Source organism: Anolis carolinensis, chromosome 3, assembly GCF_035594765.1.
Source record: "Anolis carolinensis isolate JA03-04 chromosome 3, rAnoCar3.1.pri, whole genome shotgun sequence".
In the NCBI taxonomy this organism is placed as follows: domain Eukaryota; kingdom Metazoa; phylum Chordata; class Lepidosauria; order Squamata; family Dactyloidae; genus Anolis; species Anolis carolinensis.
In genome coordinates this window covers 19434736-19457506 of record NC_085843.1, presented here as the reverse complement: position 1 = coordinate 19457506, position 22771 = coordinate 19434736, and the positions used below count along the sequence as shown (strand labels likewise).

The following is a 22771-nucleotide window of genomic DNA, read 5'->3' as shown; positions in this document are numbered from 1 at the left end:
TCTATTACTGGGAACAGACATTGTTTTAGAAAAGAAAGAGCTGTTTTTTTGTGATTTCCAGGGGTCAATTTCTTTCTTTAAGCCCTGAAATGCTCTCTTGGGATGTATTGATGGGCATTTTTGCCACATTTTGACTTCCCAAAGGCAACTGATTTTCAGTAGAAGTCTTTAAAAAGCAGAGCATGATCTGGAAATTGCTGAGAAAAAGGCATCAGGGAAGCCTAAGACATAGTAGAAAAGCCTTTAATGTTTTTTGGCAGCAATTTTTAAAAAAACTTTTTTTGTGGGTGGTGTGCCCTCTAAACCTAAATGTGCTCCCCTAGCCTTCTTCCATTGCCTATCAGGACTCCAAATACCAGATGCCAAAGAATTGATCCCCCAGAACCACAATTCTGGTTGCCTCTGCAGGAGGAAACTAAGCTCATTGCAAAACAGTGCTTTCAAGTCCCATCTCAGAAAGGTAACCTGGGGCGCAGTGGGTTAAACCCTTGAACCGGCTGAACTGTTGACCTGAAGGTTGAAGGTTTGAATCTATGAGACAGGATGAGCTCCCGTCTGTCAGCCCTATCCATGCAGGAGCATGAGAGAAGCCTCCCAGCAAGATAGTACCCCTGGGCAACGTCTTTGTAGATGGCCGATTCTCGCACACCAGAAGCAACTTGCAGTATGTTCTCAATTCGCTTCTGACACAATTTTAAAAAAGGAAAAAAAAGAAGAAGAAAGGTAAATAGTGTCAAAAGTCACTGAAAGCCCCTGCTGAACCAACAGAGACTAGTTATGCTAGCAGATTGTGACAGATCCCAAATAAACCTAGTGGCATTCAGAAAGGAAAGGGAAGGCTTTTGATTTCATTGCACAATCCAGAAATTAATTTTAAAAAAGATCTGTGTACAAGTGAAAATAGTAATTCACAGGCAAATGTATCCCTCACTTAACCCTAGGAGAAGATGGGTTAAGGCATTGCTCATTTAATTAAACTGACTAAATGTGAGCCCAACTGCAGGGTTTGACTGGTCAGAACTATATGTAAACCTAATTGTAAGGTATTGGGATGTGGCTTCGACCTTGATGTGGACTTCCAAAGCCTTCAAAGAGCCTTCAGGAAACACACGATGCAGGAATCCCCAGTCGATCTCACCTGCTGAAGTCTCAAGGATTCCAGCTCTCTCTCCAACCTGGTGCGCAACCGGTGCTCCATCTGCTCCCGCTTTTCGTAAGCTGCCTGAAGTTGTGTCAATGCCTGCTGAAGCTTCTCTACCTTCTCAACATGTGCTTGTTTCTTCCGCAGCTGTGGACAGGATATAGAACGTCAGTGTTGGAAGGGAGGATGAAGATCTACAATGTAAGATTTACAGTGCTGGATGTAGGTCGAGTTTCAACTTTACTGACCATCTTTGGTTAGGAAACCCCTTCTAACTTAAATCTCCTTCTCTATTAGTTCTAGAACTAGCCTTTGGGGAACCATGGAAGACATCTCCTCTGTCTTCCTCATGGAAGGTCTTCAGATGTTTGAAATCAGCCACCAAGACAACAGAATGGGAGAAAAGGATTCAATATTATCTCCCAGCCTTGTTGTTTAGCCACCCAAATTTACTTTAATTCTTTCTTTCTGGCATGGACACTTGGAAATTAATTCTCCAGTCCATCTCCCAAGACTGTTCACACCTCTCCTTAGACTCTTAGCTTTTCTCGTGATTTAAAGAGTGACAATTGGGAGGAGTTTCCATGATGAGAAAAGCACTTCAATACATTGGAGGATGTTACTCTAGCACAATTTGAATCTTCACAGGCCCCTCCACTGGGAAGAAAGAATTCCTATTATGTCTTAAGAGGTTTTGTTTTCTTGGCTCCTAAAAACCAGTACGTGCTGAAAAATATTAACCAACTGATCCAGACTCCAATCCTAAATATAGCTACGCGGAAGTGAAGTACCATGAACTCAGTAGTATTTGTCAGGAAGAGAAAAAGTTAAGGTTAGGAGATAGAGGTAATTGATAGGAATAAAGTGAGGACAACACATCCTGCATATGCACAAGATTGGTATCCACAGTTTCAATTATCCAAAAATTAAGTCTACTCTAGTCATTTTCTAAGTCCACACAAAGTCTGGGAAGTCTTGGATATAGGAGTTAGACAAGGCATGGGCAAACTTCAGCCTTCCAGGTGTTTTGGACTTCAACTCCCACAATTCCTAACAGTCCATGCCTGAGTTAAACTGTGTATGAATTTGGTGTGTGTCTATTAGGAGGAGGATACAGAAAGAGAAAGAGAGAGAAGTGTGAAAGTATGCCTTGATCTCACCTCTTCTTCCAGCTTGATGACTTTGGCTTGCGCACTGTTCAGAGCCTGGTCCAGGATTTCGATGTGCCTTCTCTGCTCCTCATTGGTCAGGCGCATGGACGCCAACTCCGTTTCTAGTTTCTCCTTCTCTTTCAGGTACTCTTTGTCTGGAAGGGCAACAGAAGTCCAAGGCCAACTGAATCATAACAACTCCAGATCACATCTCACAAGTATATTTCAAAGAACCAGTACGGACTACTGGTTAGAAAATGCTCGACTCAAATGAGGGAGACTCAGACCTTGGGTAAGGGAGCCTCGAAGTATCCCCAATATAGTTGCATTACGTGGTTTGGGAAGTGTGGGAAGCCAAATATCTACCTTAAACTACATTTCCCAACATGCCTTGGGATGAGAATGTACCAATCAGGAGAGGAGAAAATTATCCCTCCCCCTAAACTGTTCAATTTTATGAAAACTTTAAAAAAATCCCTTAAATCAGTAGATTTATTTGTATTTCTGAAAGTTGGGAGGAATGATCCCCTGTTAATCTTGTGTCATTAGATAGAAAATGCAAGATCCCTCTTGTAGTTTTTTTTTAAAATGTTGTTTATAAAAACTTTTAAAAATCGCCAAAAATCCATGGATAAGCCAAACATTCTGAAATTTGGAGGGCTAACAGTGGTAAATGTGTTCTACCACTGTAGCACTTTTCATCAGGATAGCTCAAAAAATGAGCGAGAGAGGAGCCCTTGCCAGTGATGTTTTCCCTTTTGCGCAATTGTGACTTCCATTGACGAAGTACTTATGAAGATTCGTAAGTTTCATTAGAGTTTCGAAACTTTTACCCCAACAATTCGGAAAGAAGTTTAGAAATGAAGCACCAGTGCCCCCTACTTTTGAACACAGTTTAGAACCATTTTTAATGGATTACACATGCCTACTTCTAGCTGCCTTTCAAGAGCTCAGTAAAGATGGACCCAGATCTCAAAAAATTGGGAGCTGCTACAGAAGGAACCCTGCCATGCATGCAGAGCAGTCTCATCTTTCAAGGTGGTGGTTAGACCAAAATGGCTCTTGAAATGTATAAACTATTGGTGTGGCCTTTTACACCAGCTGTCCGGTTCTAAAGCTGCTTCCTAGCACCAACATCCTCTTTTTCAGTGGGTGTTGCTGTTCTTTATTTAGCTCTGCACCATTCAAGTTGAGCTTTGCCATGAATCATCTAAACATGCAGGAATCCACATAGCTTCAGCTGTTGCCAAACATTCCAGCACAGTTTTCAGGCTCTGGAATGAGCTGCGGGTTACAAGATACACCTCTGCCTGCTCATTCAGCAACAGGCGTTTATTTGGAGACCTCCTGACCTTGACAAAATGGAAGATCCCTCAACAGGAGCATGAGGGTGAATTAAGTGAAGACGGAGAGTTCATTTCCTATGCACAATGGGGTGAAAAACATCCCTGTTTGTTGATAACCAAGCCTCTTCATTTGGAACACAAATCACGATTGCACCATTTGTTGCTTGGAAAGAACGTTTAAGATGGTGCCAGTATTTTATATTGCTATTGACAACATATCTTTAGAGCACGCATGGGAAACTTCTGGGAGTTGAAGTCCAGGTCTTTTAGACTTCAACTCCCAGAAATCCCAGCCAGTTTACCAGCTGTTAGGAATTGTGGGAGTTGAAGTCCAAACACCTGGAGGGCCAAAGTTTGCCCATGTCTGCTTTAAAGTGAATCCTATTAGCTCTAGACCAGGGGTCCTCAAACTTTTAAAGCAGAGGGCCGGTCCACCATCCTTTGCATTGAGGGGCCAAATTATCATTTGGAAAAAAAATGAAAAAATTCCTATGCACACTGCACATATCTTATTTGTAGTGCAAAACAACAACAATAACAATGAAAGACCAATACAATATTTAAAAATGAAAATAATTTTAACCAACATAAACCTATCAGGATTTCAATAGGAAGTGTGGGCCTGCTTCTGGCGAATGAGATAGTCAGGTTAATTAGGATTGTTGTTGTGTGTCTTCAAGTAATTTCAGACTTTGGGTGAGCCTAAGTCCAAAATAATTTATTTATTCATTTACTACATTTATTTACTACATTTATATCCCACCCTTCTCACCCTGAAGGGAACTCAGAGCAGCTGTATGTACATACAATATATTATATTATTAGCATAGCACAATATTAGCATTATATATTACTATATTGAACTATACCACTATACTGTAATATTATATGTAATATATAACATATAATTAATATTAAAAAGGTAAAGGTTTCCCCTGACGTTAAGTCCAGTCATGTCTGACTCTGGGGGTTGGTGCTCATCTCCATTTCTAAGCTGAAGAGCCGGCATTGTCCATAGACACCTCCAAGGTCATGTGGCCACTGGCATGACTGCATGGAGCGCTGTTACCTTCCTGCCAGAGCGGTACCTATTGATCTACTCACATTGGCATGTTTTCGAACTGCTAGGTTGGCAGGAGCTGGAGCTAACAGCGGCCACTCATGCCGCTCCCGGGGTTTGAACCTGGGACCTTTCGGTCTCCAGCTCAGTGCTATATTATTATTAATATAATAATTAATATTATTATATGGTATTATTATTAATATTATATTGTATAAAATGATAATATTATTATCGATATCATATGTATATACAATATATTATATTATTAAAACTGATATAAAAATCTTATATTATAAATGAGGGCGGGGGCCAGGTAAATGACCATGGAGGGCTGCATCCGGCCCCTGGGCCTTAGTTTGGGGACCCCTGCTCTAGACTATATTTCAGAGGAAGGAACTGGCAAACACAACTTCTGAGTATTCCTTGCCTAAGAAAATCCCTACAAAATTCATGGGATTGACATAAGTTAACAGGTGACTTAAACACACATATATATACATGCACATCTTACACAATATGATACTTGCCACAGAAAAAAACTGAGTAGACACTGCAGAATGCCAGCCTTCCCTTTTGCATGAAGGGCTACTGTCTACATGGCATGTGCCAAGTCCTATGGCTATAGGCATCTGAGCTATAAATAAATGCAACCTGCTTAAGGAGGTCCTAGGTTTCTATTCTTGGAAACACTTTATCTTCTATTTAGAGCACCCAACTGCCTGGCCTAGTTGCCAACTATCCTTGCAATTTTCTATGACCCTGTTTCAAGGAACTATATTTGCCGACATGCCCTGAATTGATACTGCAACTGGGCCAAAAACAGTGACAGTGGTTGCATTCGTATTTTTAGTGATGTGTAAATGAAAGCATATTTCGGATTTTTTTTCTTGTGGTGCCCAAAAAGCATAATAGCCAGACAAACACTGCATTGAGGTGAAGTAACAGTTTACTCTATGAGAACCAGGACATTAATCCCCTACAGAAAACCCAAGGCAAGTCACAGAAGAAACTTGTTCTGGAACTCCTTCTCTAAAGTCAACTTGACTATTCTGTGGACTTGTCCATCAAATGCCAGCTATGAACACCAGTTTCCTCAAATAAACAGAGAGAAATTTCCAAGATGTCACTTGGAACTCCATATAGTTATGGGAGTGGGATACATATGCTTTATAAATATGGTTTACTATATATGTTGTCTATAAAATATCCCTTTTTCAAAAATCCAAAATACTCCAAAAACTGAAATTGTTCAGATAGAGGGCCAAGACTGTGACACCATTAATGTGAAAATTAATGGGGGAAGGTCCTCGTTTGATTTTTTCAACCCACATAGATTTGAGTTGAGGTCAAGATGGGCACTTTCATCTCAGCATTGGCTTATTCACATCTGGCTAATCCTAAATAGAAATAGGTATCTGGACTATTTGGATCCAAAAAGCATGTTCTTATGGTTTCTCACTCTAGATCAAGGGAGTGTATGAGCCAAATGCAGATCTCCAAGGGCCTTTCCAGACAGGTCCTGTATCCCAGGATCTGATCCCTGGTTTTATGTTTATCCCAGATTATCTGGCATTGCGGACTCATATACTCCAGTTTAAAGCAGAAAACCTGGGATCAGATCCTGGAATATAGGGCCTGTATGGAAGGGCCCTAAGTCTAATATTTTGGTTCTTGGGAGTCTTTCTCAAGCTATATTTCCCCACCAGCCCTGCCCCAACCTAATGATATTACTTCTTCTTAGTATGTCTCCTCAATGCAAAGCTGGTGAAGCGAACCTTGCATATATTGGGGAAAGAGTTGAATGCAAAAGTATTTTCCCCTTCATTGTAGACTGAAAAAAGCAAAGATTCTCCCTCTACACTACTGCCCTTTGGCCTCATCCATTTTTTGCTTTGACAATATCCACCACACCAAAAGACAAAAAAAAATCCCATATCTGATTGAATATGGATTTAAATAAAATGTCACATGAAGAAACCTCCGAGAAATAAATTCCCTGCAGTTATGGAAACATAAACTCATGAACAAGGAGCTACATTCTCTTTTTATCTGAACCTAAATGACCTCAGAATTATCCACAGAAGAGAGAGATAATGATCTCTTTTGGAAGTGCCTTTCTCCTGAGACTGACATCAAAATGTATTCAAAGTGTCCTCATCTCTCCACCCACCATCAACGTAAGAGTGGCAGCATACAGTAAAATAAGTCTAGAGAAAAAAAAACTTGCATTCAGCTGTTAAGAAATGGTGTGAAACCACAAACACACAACACATATATTCTTCAGTACAGACTGGGTGGTACTCACTCTGAGAAGCATAAAGACCTTCTGTTGCCTTCTCTTCGTCAAACTCTCTGCACGCAAGCTGCCTGTTGGCTGTCTCTAATCGATCTGCACAGAAATCAGAAAGAGTTGAAGAAGAAGAAATTACATGCATGAGACTGAAGGCCAACTACAAAATAATAGGCAAACCAAGAAATTTAATGCAAGAAGAACTCGTGAAAGGAGACCAATGTATATATAGCAACAAATAAAAGGAGATTCCGCTGAAGGACAGATATGGCCAACCTGCATTTTGGAGGACCCTAGAGACCTAGAAGATATATGTCTTCTTAAGAAATCCCTAGGCAAAAAACAGAATTGTACCATTAACCTAGCTAGTCCTAGTCAGTATTCAGAGGTCAAAATTTCATGGGAAGAGGAAGGAAGACTTGGATTTGACTTGGAGCTATTCTCAAGGTCCTCAGAAGTGTTTATTGCCTTTGTCCATCTTTCGCTAGAGGTCTAGACTGATCTGAAGATGTAAATGGAGATGTCTGGGACGGAGTCTTCCAGATACAAAACATTCCCTGTACACCAACAGCAGTATGAAATGACAAAATTCAAGTTTATTTAGTGATGGAGCTTAGGAAAATCCTTTCATGGTTTACAATCCCCAGAATTGGGCAGCATTCAAACAGGATGGCTGGGGAATTCCAGGACTTCTTATCCAAAAAGTAATTTTGCAAGCTCTAGTTGGTGGTAGGAATGGCATTAGAGACTTAACTCCCAGATACTGTCTGTTTGCACTTTCTTTTTTTAAAATTCAGATTGCAATCCTTTTAAAATCACATTGTTTTGAAATGCTCAATAATATTTGCAATGGATTCCTGGGGCAGCAGATGGGTTAGAGCAGTGGTTCTCAACCTGTGGGTCCCCAGATGTTTTAGCCTTCAACTCCCAGAAATCCTAACAGTTGGTAAACTGGCTGGGATTTCTGAGAGTTGTAGGCCAAAACACCTGGAAACCCACAGGTTGAGAACCACTGGATTAGAGGCTGTTTGGTCCATGCCAAATAGAGATGGCAACTGACTTAATTTTTACATACAATTAAGGATCACTTAGTAGTCTCTATTTTTTGATACACATTCATTCTGATATCCTCTTTTGTTCAGTAATTTGAATATATTTAAATCTAATTTTATAAATCTGTTGATAAGTTAAATTGGGAGACAGAATGAGAGGGGAAACTGTTTAACTTTGAGAGGGTTCTTTGTATACCCTTGGGAAATGTTCAGTAAAATGTAACTAACTAAAAAAGTAACAGATGCAGTATAAAACTTTATTTCTGATATACTACTGTGGCCTGGTTTAGGACTCATGTTTAGCCCTGGATAGTATACATGAGGCTCTGAGACTGCATGCTCCCCTATCCTGAATAAAATTTTATCCTGAATTTTTTTAGGTCCCTTTTATTCTGGTATTTTAAGTGATGATGTTATTTTATATTGCTGCGGCAGTCCCCCCCCCCCACTAATGAAGTCGACTGAATTGTACTTGGTTGTTGATTGATTTACTGCTGTATTAACTCTTGTTTTATTGTCTTACTGTGTTTTATTATTTTTTGTATATTGTTCAATGTATTTATGCTGTTGCTTTTTGTAAATTGTGCTAGTTGGGCCTTGCCCCGTGTGAGCCGCCCCGAGTCCCCGTGGGGAGATGGTGGCGGGTATAAATAAAGTTTTTATTATTAATATTTTACTATGACACAGCAAACAAGATAGATATGCTGGATTTATTATTATTATTATTATTATTATTATTATTATTATTATTATTATTATTATTATTATTATTATTATATCCTTGTGAACCAAGTGGGAGATTTAGTTCTGCTTTCAGCCACAGTTTCTTGCAATGCCCAAACTCAGGCCCCTTCTACACTGCCATATAAAATCCAGACTATCTCTTTGAACTGGATTATATGGCAGTGGAGAATCATATAATCCAATTCAAAACAGATAATGTGGAATATCTACTTTGATAATTGGGATTATATAGCAGTGTAGAAGGGGGCCTCAAAAAGTTGGACTCAACTATGGCTTCTCTACTTGGTGCCATCCAAATGTTATTTGCAACATTGTTTCTTCTAAACCATTTTAACTATAAGCACATTTCTTATCTTACATGTAATAAGTAACTCCAATCTCCTTGAAGCTGGATAAACAGGAAAAGGGCAGCAAACAAACTTGGTTACCTTCCTTCCCATAACACTAAATTGCGGTTTGGTATGAAGTCCGAATGTGAAGGGCACCACATTACACAGAGTGTACACCAAGGAAGGGATTAAGTAGAGCAAATCCTTTAGGCTGCCATGCCCGCAATAAATAGCTCTCTAAAGTTAATGACGGAAAATAGTTGGTTCAGCCTCTGATGTGGCAACCTGGAATGTGGTTACTTGGGAGCACAGTTCAAATGCAATGAAGAATTAAAAGACCCATGCCAAAAGGGCATACCACGCAAGTCCCTGTTGAAATCATGGAGCCTCCGGATTTCCCCTTCAAGTTTGTTACGCATTGCCTTGTCTAATGACTCTCTCTTGGTGGTGGTCTTCACCAGGTCCTCATAAGCTTCTGAAATCTTCTGGATTTCTAGTTCAAACTGAAAGGGAAAAAAAGAGAAGAAACAACATTCCATTAAGAGCTGGACAGGGAGTCGCGTCAGTCTTTGGCTCAAAGCTTCTAAAAGAAAGTTTTGTGTGGCGTCCAGAAAGTTGTGTGCCAACTTTCACACCAGCACAGTTCTGCAGGAAGAATTCTCCTACAGTGAGGCCAAAGTAGAAATGCCTCCAGTCATTCACAGCCCTACTATTGCTGAAAGAAACCAACTTCTTGTACATCACAGAAGTTTGCAATCACACCTTCTATGGCAAGGCATGTGTTTTTTAATCCACAAAGCCCTAAATTTAGTATTTCATATCTCCAGACACAACTGGGGATGGCCGCTGCCTGAAACTAAAGCTTCATGGTAAGGTGTTACAAATGAAACGTTTCACTGTAGTGTTCTAAATTGATCGGGGACACAGAAGTTCCTTTTGAAAGAAATCTAACAATTGGTCAAACTGTATCTGATGGAGTAGTCTTACTGATTATATTCATATATACATCTAGAAAGTTTAGTCCAAAATCAACCAAAAAAACACTATCTGCCATTGCACCAATTCTGACCTTTTCTTTCCTCTGTGATGGGCCATTTTCTTTATGCTTGTCTAAATATATAATTATCATCCTTTTCTCTGAATTCATATAGTCCTTAAATAGTTGCCAGTCTGTTGTTCTACTTGGTCTTCCTAGATTTTTTTTCAGTAATTTATCCCTCTATTCTGCCTTGGTCAGACCACACCTGGAATACTGTGTCCAATTTTGGGCACCGCAGTTGAAGGGAGATGTTGACAAGCTGGAAAGCGTCCAGAGGAGGGCGACTAAAATGATTAAGGGTCTGGAGAACAAGCCCTATGAGGAGCGGCTTAAAGAGCTGGGCATGTTTAGCCTGCAGAAGAGAAGGCTGAGAGGAGACATGATAACCATGTACAAATATGTGAGGGGAAGTCATAGGGAGGAGGGAGCAAGCTTGTTTTCTGCGGCCCTGCAGACTAGGACAAGGAACAATGGCTCCAAACTACAGGAAAGGAGATTCCACCTGAACATCAGGAAGAACTTCCTCACTGTGAGAGCTGTTCGACAGTGGAACTCTCTCCCCCGGGCCGTGGTAAAGGCTCCTTCTTTGGAGGCTTTTAAACAGAGGCTGGATGGCCATCTGTCGGGGGTGCTTTGAATGCGATTTCCTGCTTCTTAGCAGGGGGTTGGACTGGATGGCCCATGAGGTCTCTTCCAACTCTACTATTCTATGATTCTATGATTCATGTTAATTTATCCATGTTAATTTATCCATGTCCATAATGTTAATGTGGGATTTGTGTATTGATAGTTTTTAAATGAAATTTGTGTCTTGCCAGTATTGCATACTGATTGCATCATCCAGATTGTATTATAGTCTGGAAAGAGTTAATTACTAAGAAGCTGTGATGACCTTGATGTGCGGCTGGAGCTGGGGAGTGTCCAGACACAAGTGTGTGTATTGCTGATTGCATCAGTTCAGTTCTGTTCAGTTCTGAGTTGTGTTGAGTGCTGTCTGCTGAGAAGTCAAGTCCTGTGTCCATTGCTTTAAGTCTGTTTGTCTTTATTACTGCTTACAGTAAAACTTGTATATAGTTTTACCAAAGTCTCTGGGTCTCTCTTCGTTCTGCGTTCCACTGACTCCATCCAACTACTGCTGTGCTGCAATTACTCTGACAATTGGTTATGGGCCCAGATCCCAGTATCCTAGACTGGCCCTGATTCCGGACTGGACTGGAGTTTGGAGTGGAGAAAAAGTTGGAGCTGCGACTGTGTCCAGAGATGAGACCCGCTGTTTTGGTGAGCCTGCTTTGGTGTGTCTTTGGTGGAAGATTGATTCCTGGAGAAGCAGAGCTGCAAGCGGGGCGTACTGGAGCCTGACTGATTGATGGCCAGAAGTGAGAAGTGTGGAGCCATAAATCTAGAAGCTTGAGGGGGACTTGCCAAACGCTAAAACTCAAGAGTGAGAGTCTCCGGAAGGTGAGATAATGGCTGCATCAAACTCATTACCAACGATTAAGAGGTTAAATGACCATAACTACAAAGAATGGTCTGTGTATATGCAGCATTTGCTTACGAGAGAAGGGCTGCAAAAGACAATCGTAGGCACAGAAGCAGACAGAGAGAAAATGAGAAAGGGCTGGCAAATTTGATCTTAAGTGTAATGCCAGATCAATTAGTGCATGTACAACATCTCCAGACTGCCGTAGAAGTGTGGGAAGCTCTCAGGAATGTGCACCAGAGAGAAAGCACACTAGGCCATAATTTTACTTAGAAATTGGTCCTTTGAAGGTGTTTCTTTTATTCTCCAGTTTCTTGCGTAGACTATTCTTGTTGCAGCTGTTAGGTAATATAAAAGCATATCTTTGTTTGTATCCATATTGATAGCCATGTCTGTTAGTCCTAGTAAAAAATATTCTAGTTTCATCTGAATTTTAGTTTTGAGTATCATGTGGGATATCTCCTGAATCTCTTTCCAATAATTCCTAGGTTTTCCACTGGTCCACCACATATGATAAAATGTACCTTCTTGAGTGTCACATTTCCACAACATTTATTCTGCATATTCTTGTAGTAAGTTCCTAATTTTTGTGGAGTTATGTACCATCAGTAAATCATTTTAAGCTAATTCTCTTTTAATCCAGTTGGGTATGTTTATTTCAATTTTTGGTTCTATATACGTTCCCATTAATCTAATTTTATTGGGTGGCCTATTTTGGCTGCCCATTATATCATGCATCCTTTTACTAATTCCGTTTCGATGGACGATTCCAAAAGTTTTTTTTATAAATCCTTGTAATAATTTTCTTTTCAGAAAGAATCATTCTGTCCCAGAAGGACCAGTTCTGACCTTTTGCAGTGTCTGAGTGATGAAATGTCAGAGGCAAATATCAGAGGCAACAGAACCTGAGGAAGAAGTAGTGCTTTCCCTTCTCCATGGAATGACTTTCAACTTATCTATGGATCTTATCATAATCCATAATTTTGGCCCCAAAATGTGGTCTTGACTTAAACATGAGGTTGATTTCTATATGAGTACATACTATATTTTGCAAACTAATTTCAGCACCCACGATTTTATTACACCATTTTAAAAGATGTTTATATGTTTATATAGAATGGAAGAGATACAGTAATAGAATAGACATTAACCTCTAAAGACATGCTCCCTTTTAAGACTATGGAACCCAAAATCTAAAATTATTAAACCCACCAGACTTAGAAGTCCAGAACCTTTGGCTGCCTTGATCCATTACTAAGGGCACACATGGTAACTGCTTTCTCAAAGGAGACTCATTTTCTCCCTCTTTCCTCCCAGAGGCTTTTGTGGCAGCAGATAGAAATGTTGGAACATTTGGAGCCAAATGTGCTGCCTTCAGTGAGGAAATATTAAACTGGACACTTCCCAATGACTTAAGGAGTGATAATTAACAAAAGGGCAGCAGGCAAAGGAAATCCCTGCCAGCTAGATCAGGAAGAGAATCATGCTGACAAAGGCTGGGGACCCTGTTTTTTGGCATCGGACGCTCATGGCTGTATAAACAGAGCAAGCTGTGTTAAAATAGGACAAGAACTGGGAAAACACTGCCAAAGAGAAAGGCACTCCAAGTTCTATAAAACAGCAAATTTGTTATGTATTGAGATATCATCATGTTCATGTCTTTGCAGCATTTGAGAATTCAAAGCAAATATTGTTACAGGGAGCCACAACAACCTTGAAAGGTAGAGGAAAGCAAAATGGTGCCGTGTCTACTTAGGACAGAGATGGAAAATGTCTGGCCCTCCACAGATATATATGAACTGCAACTCTTAGTGACACAGCCAATGATGAGGAGTGCTGGGAACTGCAGTTAAACACTATCAGATAAGCCATAAAGCTGCCATCTATATACAGTGGCAAAAACTGCATTGGATATTCAGTATTATTCCATTCAAATTAACTATGAAAGGACATGACAGAAATGTGGGATGGGGAATATTTGCCCTCATGGTTGATGGAATCCCTTCAGTCCTGTTCAGAAATGCTAGCAGCAAGGGAAGATGGGAACTGTAGCCCATTCAGACCTCTTCTCAGTCCATGGTGTAGTGGATTAAAGCCTCGTGACTTGAAGGTTGGGTTGCTGATCTGAAAGCTGCCAGGTTCGAATCCCACCCAGGGACAGCACGGATGAGCTCCCTCTATCAACTCCAGCTCCATGCGGGGACATGAGAGAAGCCTCCCACAAGGATGATAAAAACATCAAACATCTGGGTGTCCCCTGGGCAATGTCCTTGCAGACAGACAATTCTCTCACACCGGAAGCGACTTGCAGTTTCTCAAGTCACTCCTGGCACGAAAAAAAAGCCCATGGCTGAAGTGAGACTTGATCTGGAGACTTCTAAGATTTCACTCCATTGCACATCAATTGCAATCTAGATGTCCCTGAATTTTTCATGTTATGTACAAATGATATAGAATCATAGAATTGAAAAATACCACAAGGGCCATCCAGTCTAACAACCTGCCATGAAAGAAGGCCAAAGGAAGACTGGAACTATAGACTGGAATCTATTGTATGATCTGCAGAATATCAGCAAGAATTCTTAACTTTCAAATGTTTAGTAAAAGTAGCAAAATTATTCATCTCTGCCCAAATCACAGTTGATGAAAGAGAAAGTCTATGGTATGAACTCAATTCAACTCAATGTTTGAAATAAATACTTCAGCTAAAATGTTGGAAATAGCAACCTCTCAAGCTTTTCACTATTTATTTGTTAATGTATATATATGCATCTATGATTTGCCAGTTTGACTGTACTTCTTTGGTGTGGGAGGGACTATAGACATGTGATTATACTAAGCATGTTCAGACTCAGAACTCCATTTTATATTCATTTTTGTATCAGACCTCAGTGGAGGTGGATGCATGTATCTCCTTAGAGACTTCAATATAAAAGTATGCTTATGGACTTCAGTGAGTACAACTATACTAAAGACTATGGGCTATTGATTAAGAATAATACCCTGCGTACTCAACATAACTTATCTGTAACTGAACTTCAATAAGAAATGTGCCAGTATGGTGAATTAATACAAAATGTTTATGAGTAAACAAGATATGTTATTTTTCAAAGAAGACTTTGTTTTTTTTTTTATCTCTGAGTACATATTTTAAAATAAGTGGTTCCAAGGGAGTGTATATCTTTTGGGCAATTACAACTGCAAACATCCTCTGCTAACCAAATATATATTTTGTAGTGGTACAGTAGAGTCTCACTTATCCAAGCTAAATGGGCCAGCAGAAGTTTGGATAAGCAAGTATCTTGGATAATAAGGAGGGATTAAGGAAAAGCCTATTAAACATCAAATTAGGTTATGATTTTACAAATTAAGCACCAAAACATCATGTTATGCAACAAATTTGACAGAAAAAGTAGTTCAATACACAGTAATGTTATGTTGTAATTTCTGTATTTACAAATTTAGCACCAACATATCACGATATATTGAAAACATTGACTACAAAAATGGCTTGGATAATCCAGAAGCTTGGATAAGCGAGGCTTGGATAAGTGAGACTCTACTGTATGTCTTTGTCACTGGAAGTTCAAAGACATAGTTCTTCAGTTTAACAGCTGAGTTACCTGTGTGCCATTGTAAATATCATTTGTTCAAGGAGTTGACTTCTAACAAGGTCATGCTTTTCTTGACAAGTGGTTTTCAAAAGGTGGTCTCCACATATTCATAGAGATTCACATTTGCCAAAATGATATGTGCCCAGAGACTGGGTAACAGTTATTTTCCAATACAAAATGCTTTAATTTTACATGTTTGCCTTTTGTATGTGGCTCAAAACTTTAGTAAAACATCAGCAGTAGATCTCACATGTCTGAAACTGGCCCAATCCTATCAAGGACCAACTGGGTCAGCCTTTTTCAACTTGCTACCTTCCAGAAGTACCCCAAATCTTGGTTGATCGGTGATCTTGCCTGACCTCCTGCAATGCAACTCCTAAGAATCCTTGATCCCATTTACAGTTTGAAATTGCATTATATGGCAGTGTATATGGGGCCCATAATATTGGCCATGGTGGCTGGGACTGGTATGAGCTGGAGTCCAAAACAATGGAAAGCAGCAGGTAAGAGGAAAGCTGGACTAGGACCTGCTATTCTTTCCATCAAATAAGTTAAATTGGATTTTTCTACCATGGCAATGAAGAGGAGAATATGAATATAGGAATCTCCTCGGTGCAAAGACGCAACACCGTCTTGTCTGCACTGATTGTCCATCAATCTCCAACCAACCTGGATTGAACCTGAGACATTCTCCATGCAAAGTATATGCTCTACCTCCGAAAAAGGTCCTCTCCCTCCCAACTCTGTCACATACCTTCTCAAGCTTGTCGGCTTTCTCGTAGTAGCCCTCCAGCTCTTTCTGCAAGGCCTCGTTGTCTTCTGATAGCATCTCCACCATTTGCTGGGCTCGCTGCACTATTGTAAATGCATCAGGTGCAAGCTGCTGTTGCTGTTGGCTTGGTGGCGTTGCAGGCAAAGACTGGGACGCGGTGGCCATCGAGAGAGGAGGCAAAGAGGTAGAGTGCAAGGGTCCGCTAAGGGAGGAGGCTTGGGATGACATCGGACTGTGCTGCTGTTGCGATGAAATTGATGGGAATGACTGGCATTGACGGCTAGATGGAGGAAGAGGCAAGGAGGAAGGGGATAAAGATTGATTGGATTATTACTTTTCAAGGACAAGAAGTACAATTGCCTTCCCGTCAATACAGATCCAAGGCACCTTATCATACATTTGAAAGCAACTAAGAGACCAAGTAAAAAAAAGTCTTTAAAGAACACCCACATATGAAAACCAAACAATTTAAAATACAGTAAGAAAACCCTCCCATTCCTAGCAAGACCAATGTTACCTGAAACTGTGAATATGCCGAAACACAACTGAATTTCCTAACTTCCTGTCCCAGCATGCTTTAGAGTTGCATTGGAAATTTCCTAGGTCCTCCAACACAGCTGTATGGTTTTTGTGTGTGTGTGTGTGTGTGTCAGGAGCGACTTGAGAAACTGCAAGTCACTTCTGGTGTGAGAGAATTGGCTGTCTGCAAGGACGTTGCCCAGGGGATGCCCAGATGTTTGATGTTTTTACCATCCTTGTGGGAGGCTTCTCCCATGTTCCCACATGGGGAGCTGGAGTTGACAGAGGGAGCTCAACCACGCTCTCCCCAGATTTGAACCAGCAACCTTCGGGTTAGCTACCCAACTTTCTTGTCAGCAGTCCTGCCAGCACAAGGGTTTAACCCATAATGTCACCAGGTACTCCTAACTGTATGCTAACCTCTGGGGGAAGCAAACCATAGAATTGCCTGGATATCCTAGCAAAAGAGACCAATTTCCCCTGTTGCCGGAAAGTGAAACTATGAGTATGGATTCTGCAGTTATGGGGGGAAAGAATGCAATACACAGAAGGACCCATTCAAAGTTCCATCTGCAACAATCTGTTTCTTAAAATCTCTCTCTCTCTCTCTCTCTCTCTCTCTCTCTCTCTCTCTCTCTCTCTCTCTCTCTCTCTCTCTCTCTTTCTCTCTTTTTGAGATATCACAGATTAAAACAAGAACCTTCCATATGCAAAGATTGCGTTCAAAACTCTGATTTCAACTCTAATTTTTTCTTTAGGAGAAGTACTCCATTCTGAGCACAACCCGAGAGTGTCAGGCAACCACTGATTCCCTGTTCTTGGCACTAAAGAAAGCTCCAGTCTGGAAAGAACATCATAATTGGAGTCCTCTCCCAGCTTCTTGAGACGATACCCTGAATCTGACCCTGTTTTCCTGTCTCTCCATCCCCTTGTTGCTGTTTTGCTTGCATAAACAGAGGTTTTTATGCTTCCTTTGAAAGCTAGACCTTTCCTGGTTAGTAAAAAAAATGCACACAATCTTTCAATATGTTATGGAAAGAAAGTCAAAACATGGGCTCAACAGATGGAATGCAAGCCCTGTTTTTGCTATGTGTAAGGAAGACAAAACTCATAAGCAAGGAGCCAAGAGCTTAAACAATCTCTTTCTGCTACAGAATAGTCTTCCCTATCCCACTATTCTCCTGATCGTGGCACATCTAATGCCCATCATTCGCAACCAGCCTGCCCATTGGCTGTGCAGGTTAGGATTGATAGAGCTTGTACTCGGGAAGGCAACAGACTAAGGGAAGGCTGCTATAAAATCATGAAGTTGGAAGAGACCTCAAAAGTCAATTAATCCAATTCTGTACTTCTATAAAATACCGATCCAAAGGTTCTGCTTCAATAATTATGTGGGCTTTATGATGCAGGTGCAGTGCTGAAACTGACTGGTTACTGAGGAAGGGGCTTTTAATATGGGGTTGCCATATTCACTGTCTTCTGGTTTTTCCAATGTTGATGATATGGGGACCACACACATGTATACATATACATATGCAATTTTAAATAGATGGGTGAGCTTGTATTTAACTTGTAAATTATATCTTTATTCAGCATTACTGTAAGCCACTATGAAGAGAGGCATAAAGTAAATAATGAAGCAAGCCAGCCAGCTAGCCGGGTTTTCACTGCTTTCCTCTGAAAAATCAGTGTTATCCTGTTAGATATTTGCATCACTGAAATCAGTAAAAATGATGATGTAAACAGCACTGGAAACTTAACTATGTAATCTATCTCTCTATATGAAATCCAAATGCGTATGTTTGTAAGCTATTTCCAGGTGGGTCTCTGGGGAAAGAAAAGTGACATGTGTATGAGGATAAGGGAGGAAGGAAGGAAAGAGCCACGAGAAGACCACCATTGCCAGAGCATGGCTATGGAGACATTGTGAAGAAGTCCTTCTCAGAGCTGAAGAAGCAAGAAAGCAGGTGGCGAGCAGGTTCTCTGACATCCGAGAAACACCAAATATATATGCTGGTGACCACATAAAGATGAATTGCAACATTGCACAATGCTCATCTTTTTAGAGGAGTAACAGAGACGTAGCTCCATCCCTGGAGACACTGCACAAATAGTACCAGCAGCTTGGCTGTTGAGCTGTAAGTCCCATAGCACCATGGGCATCAGAGTAATATGGACTCCTTGTACAACAGGCACCAGAATGCTATGAGAATTGCTACACAACTTGGAAACTCCTACTGCACAAAAGGACATCACAGAGGACTCCCAATGTGTATTGTCATGATTCACTAGAATTGCATTCCTGTCAGGGATATAACTAAGATATCATGAAGTTATGAATCATAGCCTTTGATGCAAGAAACTTGAAAAGTCATCCGAAGAGGGGCAACATACCGTTTTTTCAAAACCACAAGTAGAACTCTGGACAATTCTGACTCTCTATGTACTTGGTTTGGTTTTGGGCATTTCTAGAAGTCTGTGATACCCCAGAGAGTTTGAGGGTAAAGGTTTTCCCCTGACATTAAGTCCAGTCATGTCTGACTCTGGGGGTTGGTGCTCATCTCCATTTCTAAGCTGAAGAGCCGGCATTGTCCATAGACACCTCTTAGGTCATGTGGCCGGCATAAATGCATGGAGCACCATTACCTTCGCGCCGGAGCTGTACCTATTGATCTACTCACATTTGCATGTTTTCGAATTGCTAGGTTGGCAGAAGTAGCAAGTACTCCCTCCACTCCCCAGATTCGAACCTGCAACCTTTTGGTCTACAAGTTCAGCACCTTTAACACGCTGCGCCACCGTAAGCTCCATACTGTCTCCCAAAAGACAAAGCTGCCCACCTCACTTATAGCCTGAGTATACTGCTTCAGGTAAACGAAGGGGCAACAATGTTTCGTCCCTCAGCATCACACGTGACACTGGTATGGGACCCACACACATGTATATACACTTACATGTATGCCAGAGTGGAAGGCTAAGGAGATGCATTGAACTTGGAGAACTTGGAGGGCTGCATCCCCACTGCAACAGTGGAAAACAGAAGTTGCCCTCAAACACATTCTAGTTTTTATATCTCCCTGGACCATTTTAGGTCCAGGAGCAGCCTTTTTTGAACAATAGTAAAAAATTGCAAATCATTTTGGGTTCATTTAGGAATTCATACAAAAGCCTCTCCTGAACTAAGGGAGGGGGCAAAAAATATGAATAAAATTTCCACACACCACTTAGCAGGCATTTGAGGGCATTTTTGGCAATTCATTTTTTTTTTTTAGTTACCTCTAGGAAGGCCACTCTTAGAGTTCGAAAACATGCAAATGTGAGTAGATCAATAGGTACTGCTTCAGTGGGAAGGTAACGGCGCTCCATGCAGTCATGCCGGCCACATGACCTTGGAGGTGTCTATGGACAATGCAGGCTCTTCGGCTTAGAAATGGAGATGAGCACCAACACCCAGAGTCGGTCACGACTAGACTTAACGTCAGGGGAAACCTTTACCTTTACCCTACGAAGGCCACAAAACCCTTTGGGGATACATGTAATTCATGGGGCATATTTTGTCATTCTGGTGGACCCCACAGAAGTATCTCTCAGAGATCATTTTTCTTGAAACTTTTGGCCACTGCTTATAGCATATCAGGTGACAAAATAAGAGACAATAAAACATGACTGGGTAAGGAAGAAAGTCAAATTGCCCAACTGTCTCAGTGAGGGTTCACAACTACACACAAAAAATAAGGATTGGGAATTACCTGGGCAGACCGTATTCTGGAGGAGGTTGATAGCGGACAATAGTGGTGTCACTCCTGGTAGTTTGTGGAGCTGCGTAGGAGGGAGTCATGCTTTCTTGGATTATTCCAGAGTGCTGGTCATTAAAAAACAACCCAAGCTCCTGAGTTTTTCCAAAGGGAGAGACCGCCTGCTTGCTTTTGAAAGGATAGTCCGGTGGCGGTCCCCTCTGGTCCAAGCCTTTAGAGGCAGCCTGAGAGGAGGACGGCCCACCCGCCTTGAACCCCTTGCCTCTCCCCAAGACAGGGGGCTGCTGCTTGGCACCATTTCTCTCCAAGGACAGCTGCATTATCCTTTCGCTTAAAGAGCGGACATGGCCTTGCTTCAGCTCTTTGAGTACTTCATCTTTATGTGCCTGCCCGCTATTGGCACGGGCCAACGTCGGCCTCCCTTCTGTTCTAGATTTTGCACAGGAGTTCCCAGATGTATAAAAATTGGGTCCAACAGTGTTGGATGGTGGCTGCTGCTGCTGTTGTTGTTGCTGCTGCTGTTGACCCCTGAAAAACTGAGACTGGGCTTTGGCCTCCTCGTAAGTGGGTAGCTCCTCATTGTTCTGCTGAGGCTGGGAGCCCCTGGACTGCTTCTCCATCACAGAATTATCCCCTTGGTGCTCCTGGCCCTGTGGTTCCTGGCGCGCCGAGTGCTGGACCATTTGTGGGTCTTCCAGTACCAGGTTCTCTGTGGAAGAAGAGAGCGTGCTGGCAGTGGAGTTGGAGGGTCCCGCGCTCCCGGTGGCCTGCTGCTGGATGGCCAGCAGGTTCATGTTCTCATTCGGGTTGCCATAACGCAGCTCCTGGATCAGCCGTTGTAACACAGTGCCAGGAACAACATCCTCTGAACCTCTCATTTCCACCTCTGAGACCTGGAGGAAGCCTGGAGGGTCGAAGGAGCACAGAGAGTCTTCCGCTGAGGCAAAGGAGGAGAGAAAGGACAGATCATTGCACACACCTGTCACACTCTGGCCATTCCTGGTTCAGTCAACACAAAGAGTGCAAACCTTACTGCCACCAGACAGCTAAATTCTTCAGATTGGCATCATGAGAACTCACCTTCAATATCATCGATCACTTGAAGCATTAATGGGGAACCATCTTTCCTGCTGCCAAAGAGCTGTGGATCGGTGTTAAGACAGCCACTTTCTTCCAGTATTTGGGCAGGAGTACTGGAAGTATAGCAAATTGATGTGGGCCCTATAAGGAACGAAAGAAAAAAGGCTTACTTAGAAAGAAAGAAACAAGAAAAACAACCACAAACCCACTAAAAACAGTGATTGAGGGTTTTCGTGAAAAAAATCCAACATAGTTTCCAATACAGTGGGTCTTTAGTATCGGCTAGGTTCCTATGGTTCCTCCCATAGACACCAACATCTGTGGATACTCAAGTGTCATTATAAATAGTGGCATAGTAAAATGGTACACCTTACATCCAAAGGAGTACTTCTAAAGAAAAAGTCGTAATGTGGAAACCAGAATGGAAACAAAATAAAAAATGATCCGACTGATGTAGAAAAAAATATAAGCATCTAGCAATATATTTAGTACTAGCTGTGCCCTGCCGCGCGTTGCTGTGGCCCATTGGAATTGTACTAAATAGCTCCGGTTTTTGGAGGGTTTTTAGGCCCTGTGGGGGTTCATGATGTGATATTTTGTGGTTTCAACCTCAAGGCATGGATGATGGATTGTGTTGTGAAATTTCGAGGTGGGAGGGTGTTTAGTTTTGTTGTTTTGCTCGGTGCCAGGATTCCATCACTCTTTTATATATATAGAAGATACACAAGGGCATACAAAGTACATGCACACACAAACCATTGGTGAAATAAATCAAATAAATTCTGAATGCTATATGAACAAGCAGGTTCTGGTCATTTTTCAACTAGAAATCTTTTGTTACTCTGCAAGCGAAGAGCCAATATGTCAGGATAACTTATGGTTTGAACTTCTCTTTTATAAAACAAAACATCAATCTGCTTCCCACAACTGCCATGGCTGAATCCCAGGTTTTGTAGTTTGGTGGAACACTGGAGTCTTCTGGCTGGAAAGTCTAAATGCCCCTTCCTAAAATTGTCAAAATATATCACTGAAAGCCCAAGTCCAATTTCTATGCATGGCCGTGAAAGCAGGACAATGGAGAAAGCTGACAGGAAGAGAATCAACTCATTTGAAATGTGGTGCTGGAGAAGAGTTCCCTAGAAACATACCATGGATTGCTAAAAAAAAAAAAAAAATAAACACCCTAAAACCCAATAAATGAATCATAAGGCAAATCAAGCCTGGACTCTCCCTAGAAGCCAAGGTGACTAAATTAAGACGGTTGTACATCAGACATATCATCTGACATTCACAGGGTTATAATAAGACAAAGTCTATTTGATAGAGGCTAATAAAGAATTGTCAATCCCAGGATTGCATTGGCTGGAACCACGAATCATAGAATCATAGAGTTGGA

General features: G+C 41.3%; 1 protein-coding gene across 4 annotated transcripts in view; it reads right to left on the bottom strand.

The window, feature by feature from the left end:
* The window catches only part of amotl1 (angiomotin like 1), a 128723-nt gene that overhangs the window by 18491 nt on the left and 87461 nt on the right, over positions 1–22771 (bottom strand). For all 4 annotated transcript variants that reach the window (XM_008108081.3, XM_062974557.1, XM_008108083.3 and 1 more), the window contains 7 exons: positions 21376–21516; positions 20290–21232; positions 16004–16301; positions 9475–9619; positions 7007–7090; positions 2302–2447; positions 1139–1288 (listed from right to left, as the gene is read on the bottom strand). In XM_008108081.3, coding sequence (XP_008106288.1) covers positions 1139–1288; positions 2302–2447; positions 7007–7090; positions 9475–9619; positions 16004–16301; positions 20290–21232; positions 21376–21516 — 1907 coding nt within the window. The remainder of the gene's footprint in view (positions 1–1138; positions 1289–2301; positions 2448–7006; positions 7091–9474; positions 9620–16003; positions 16302–20289; positions 21233–21375; positions 21517–22771) is intronic.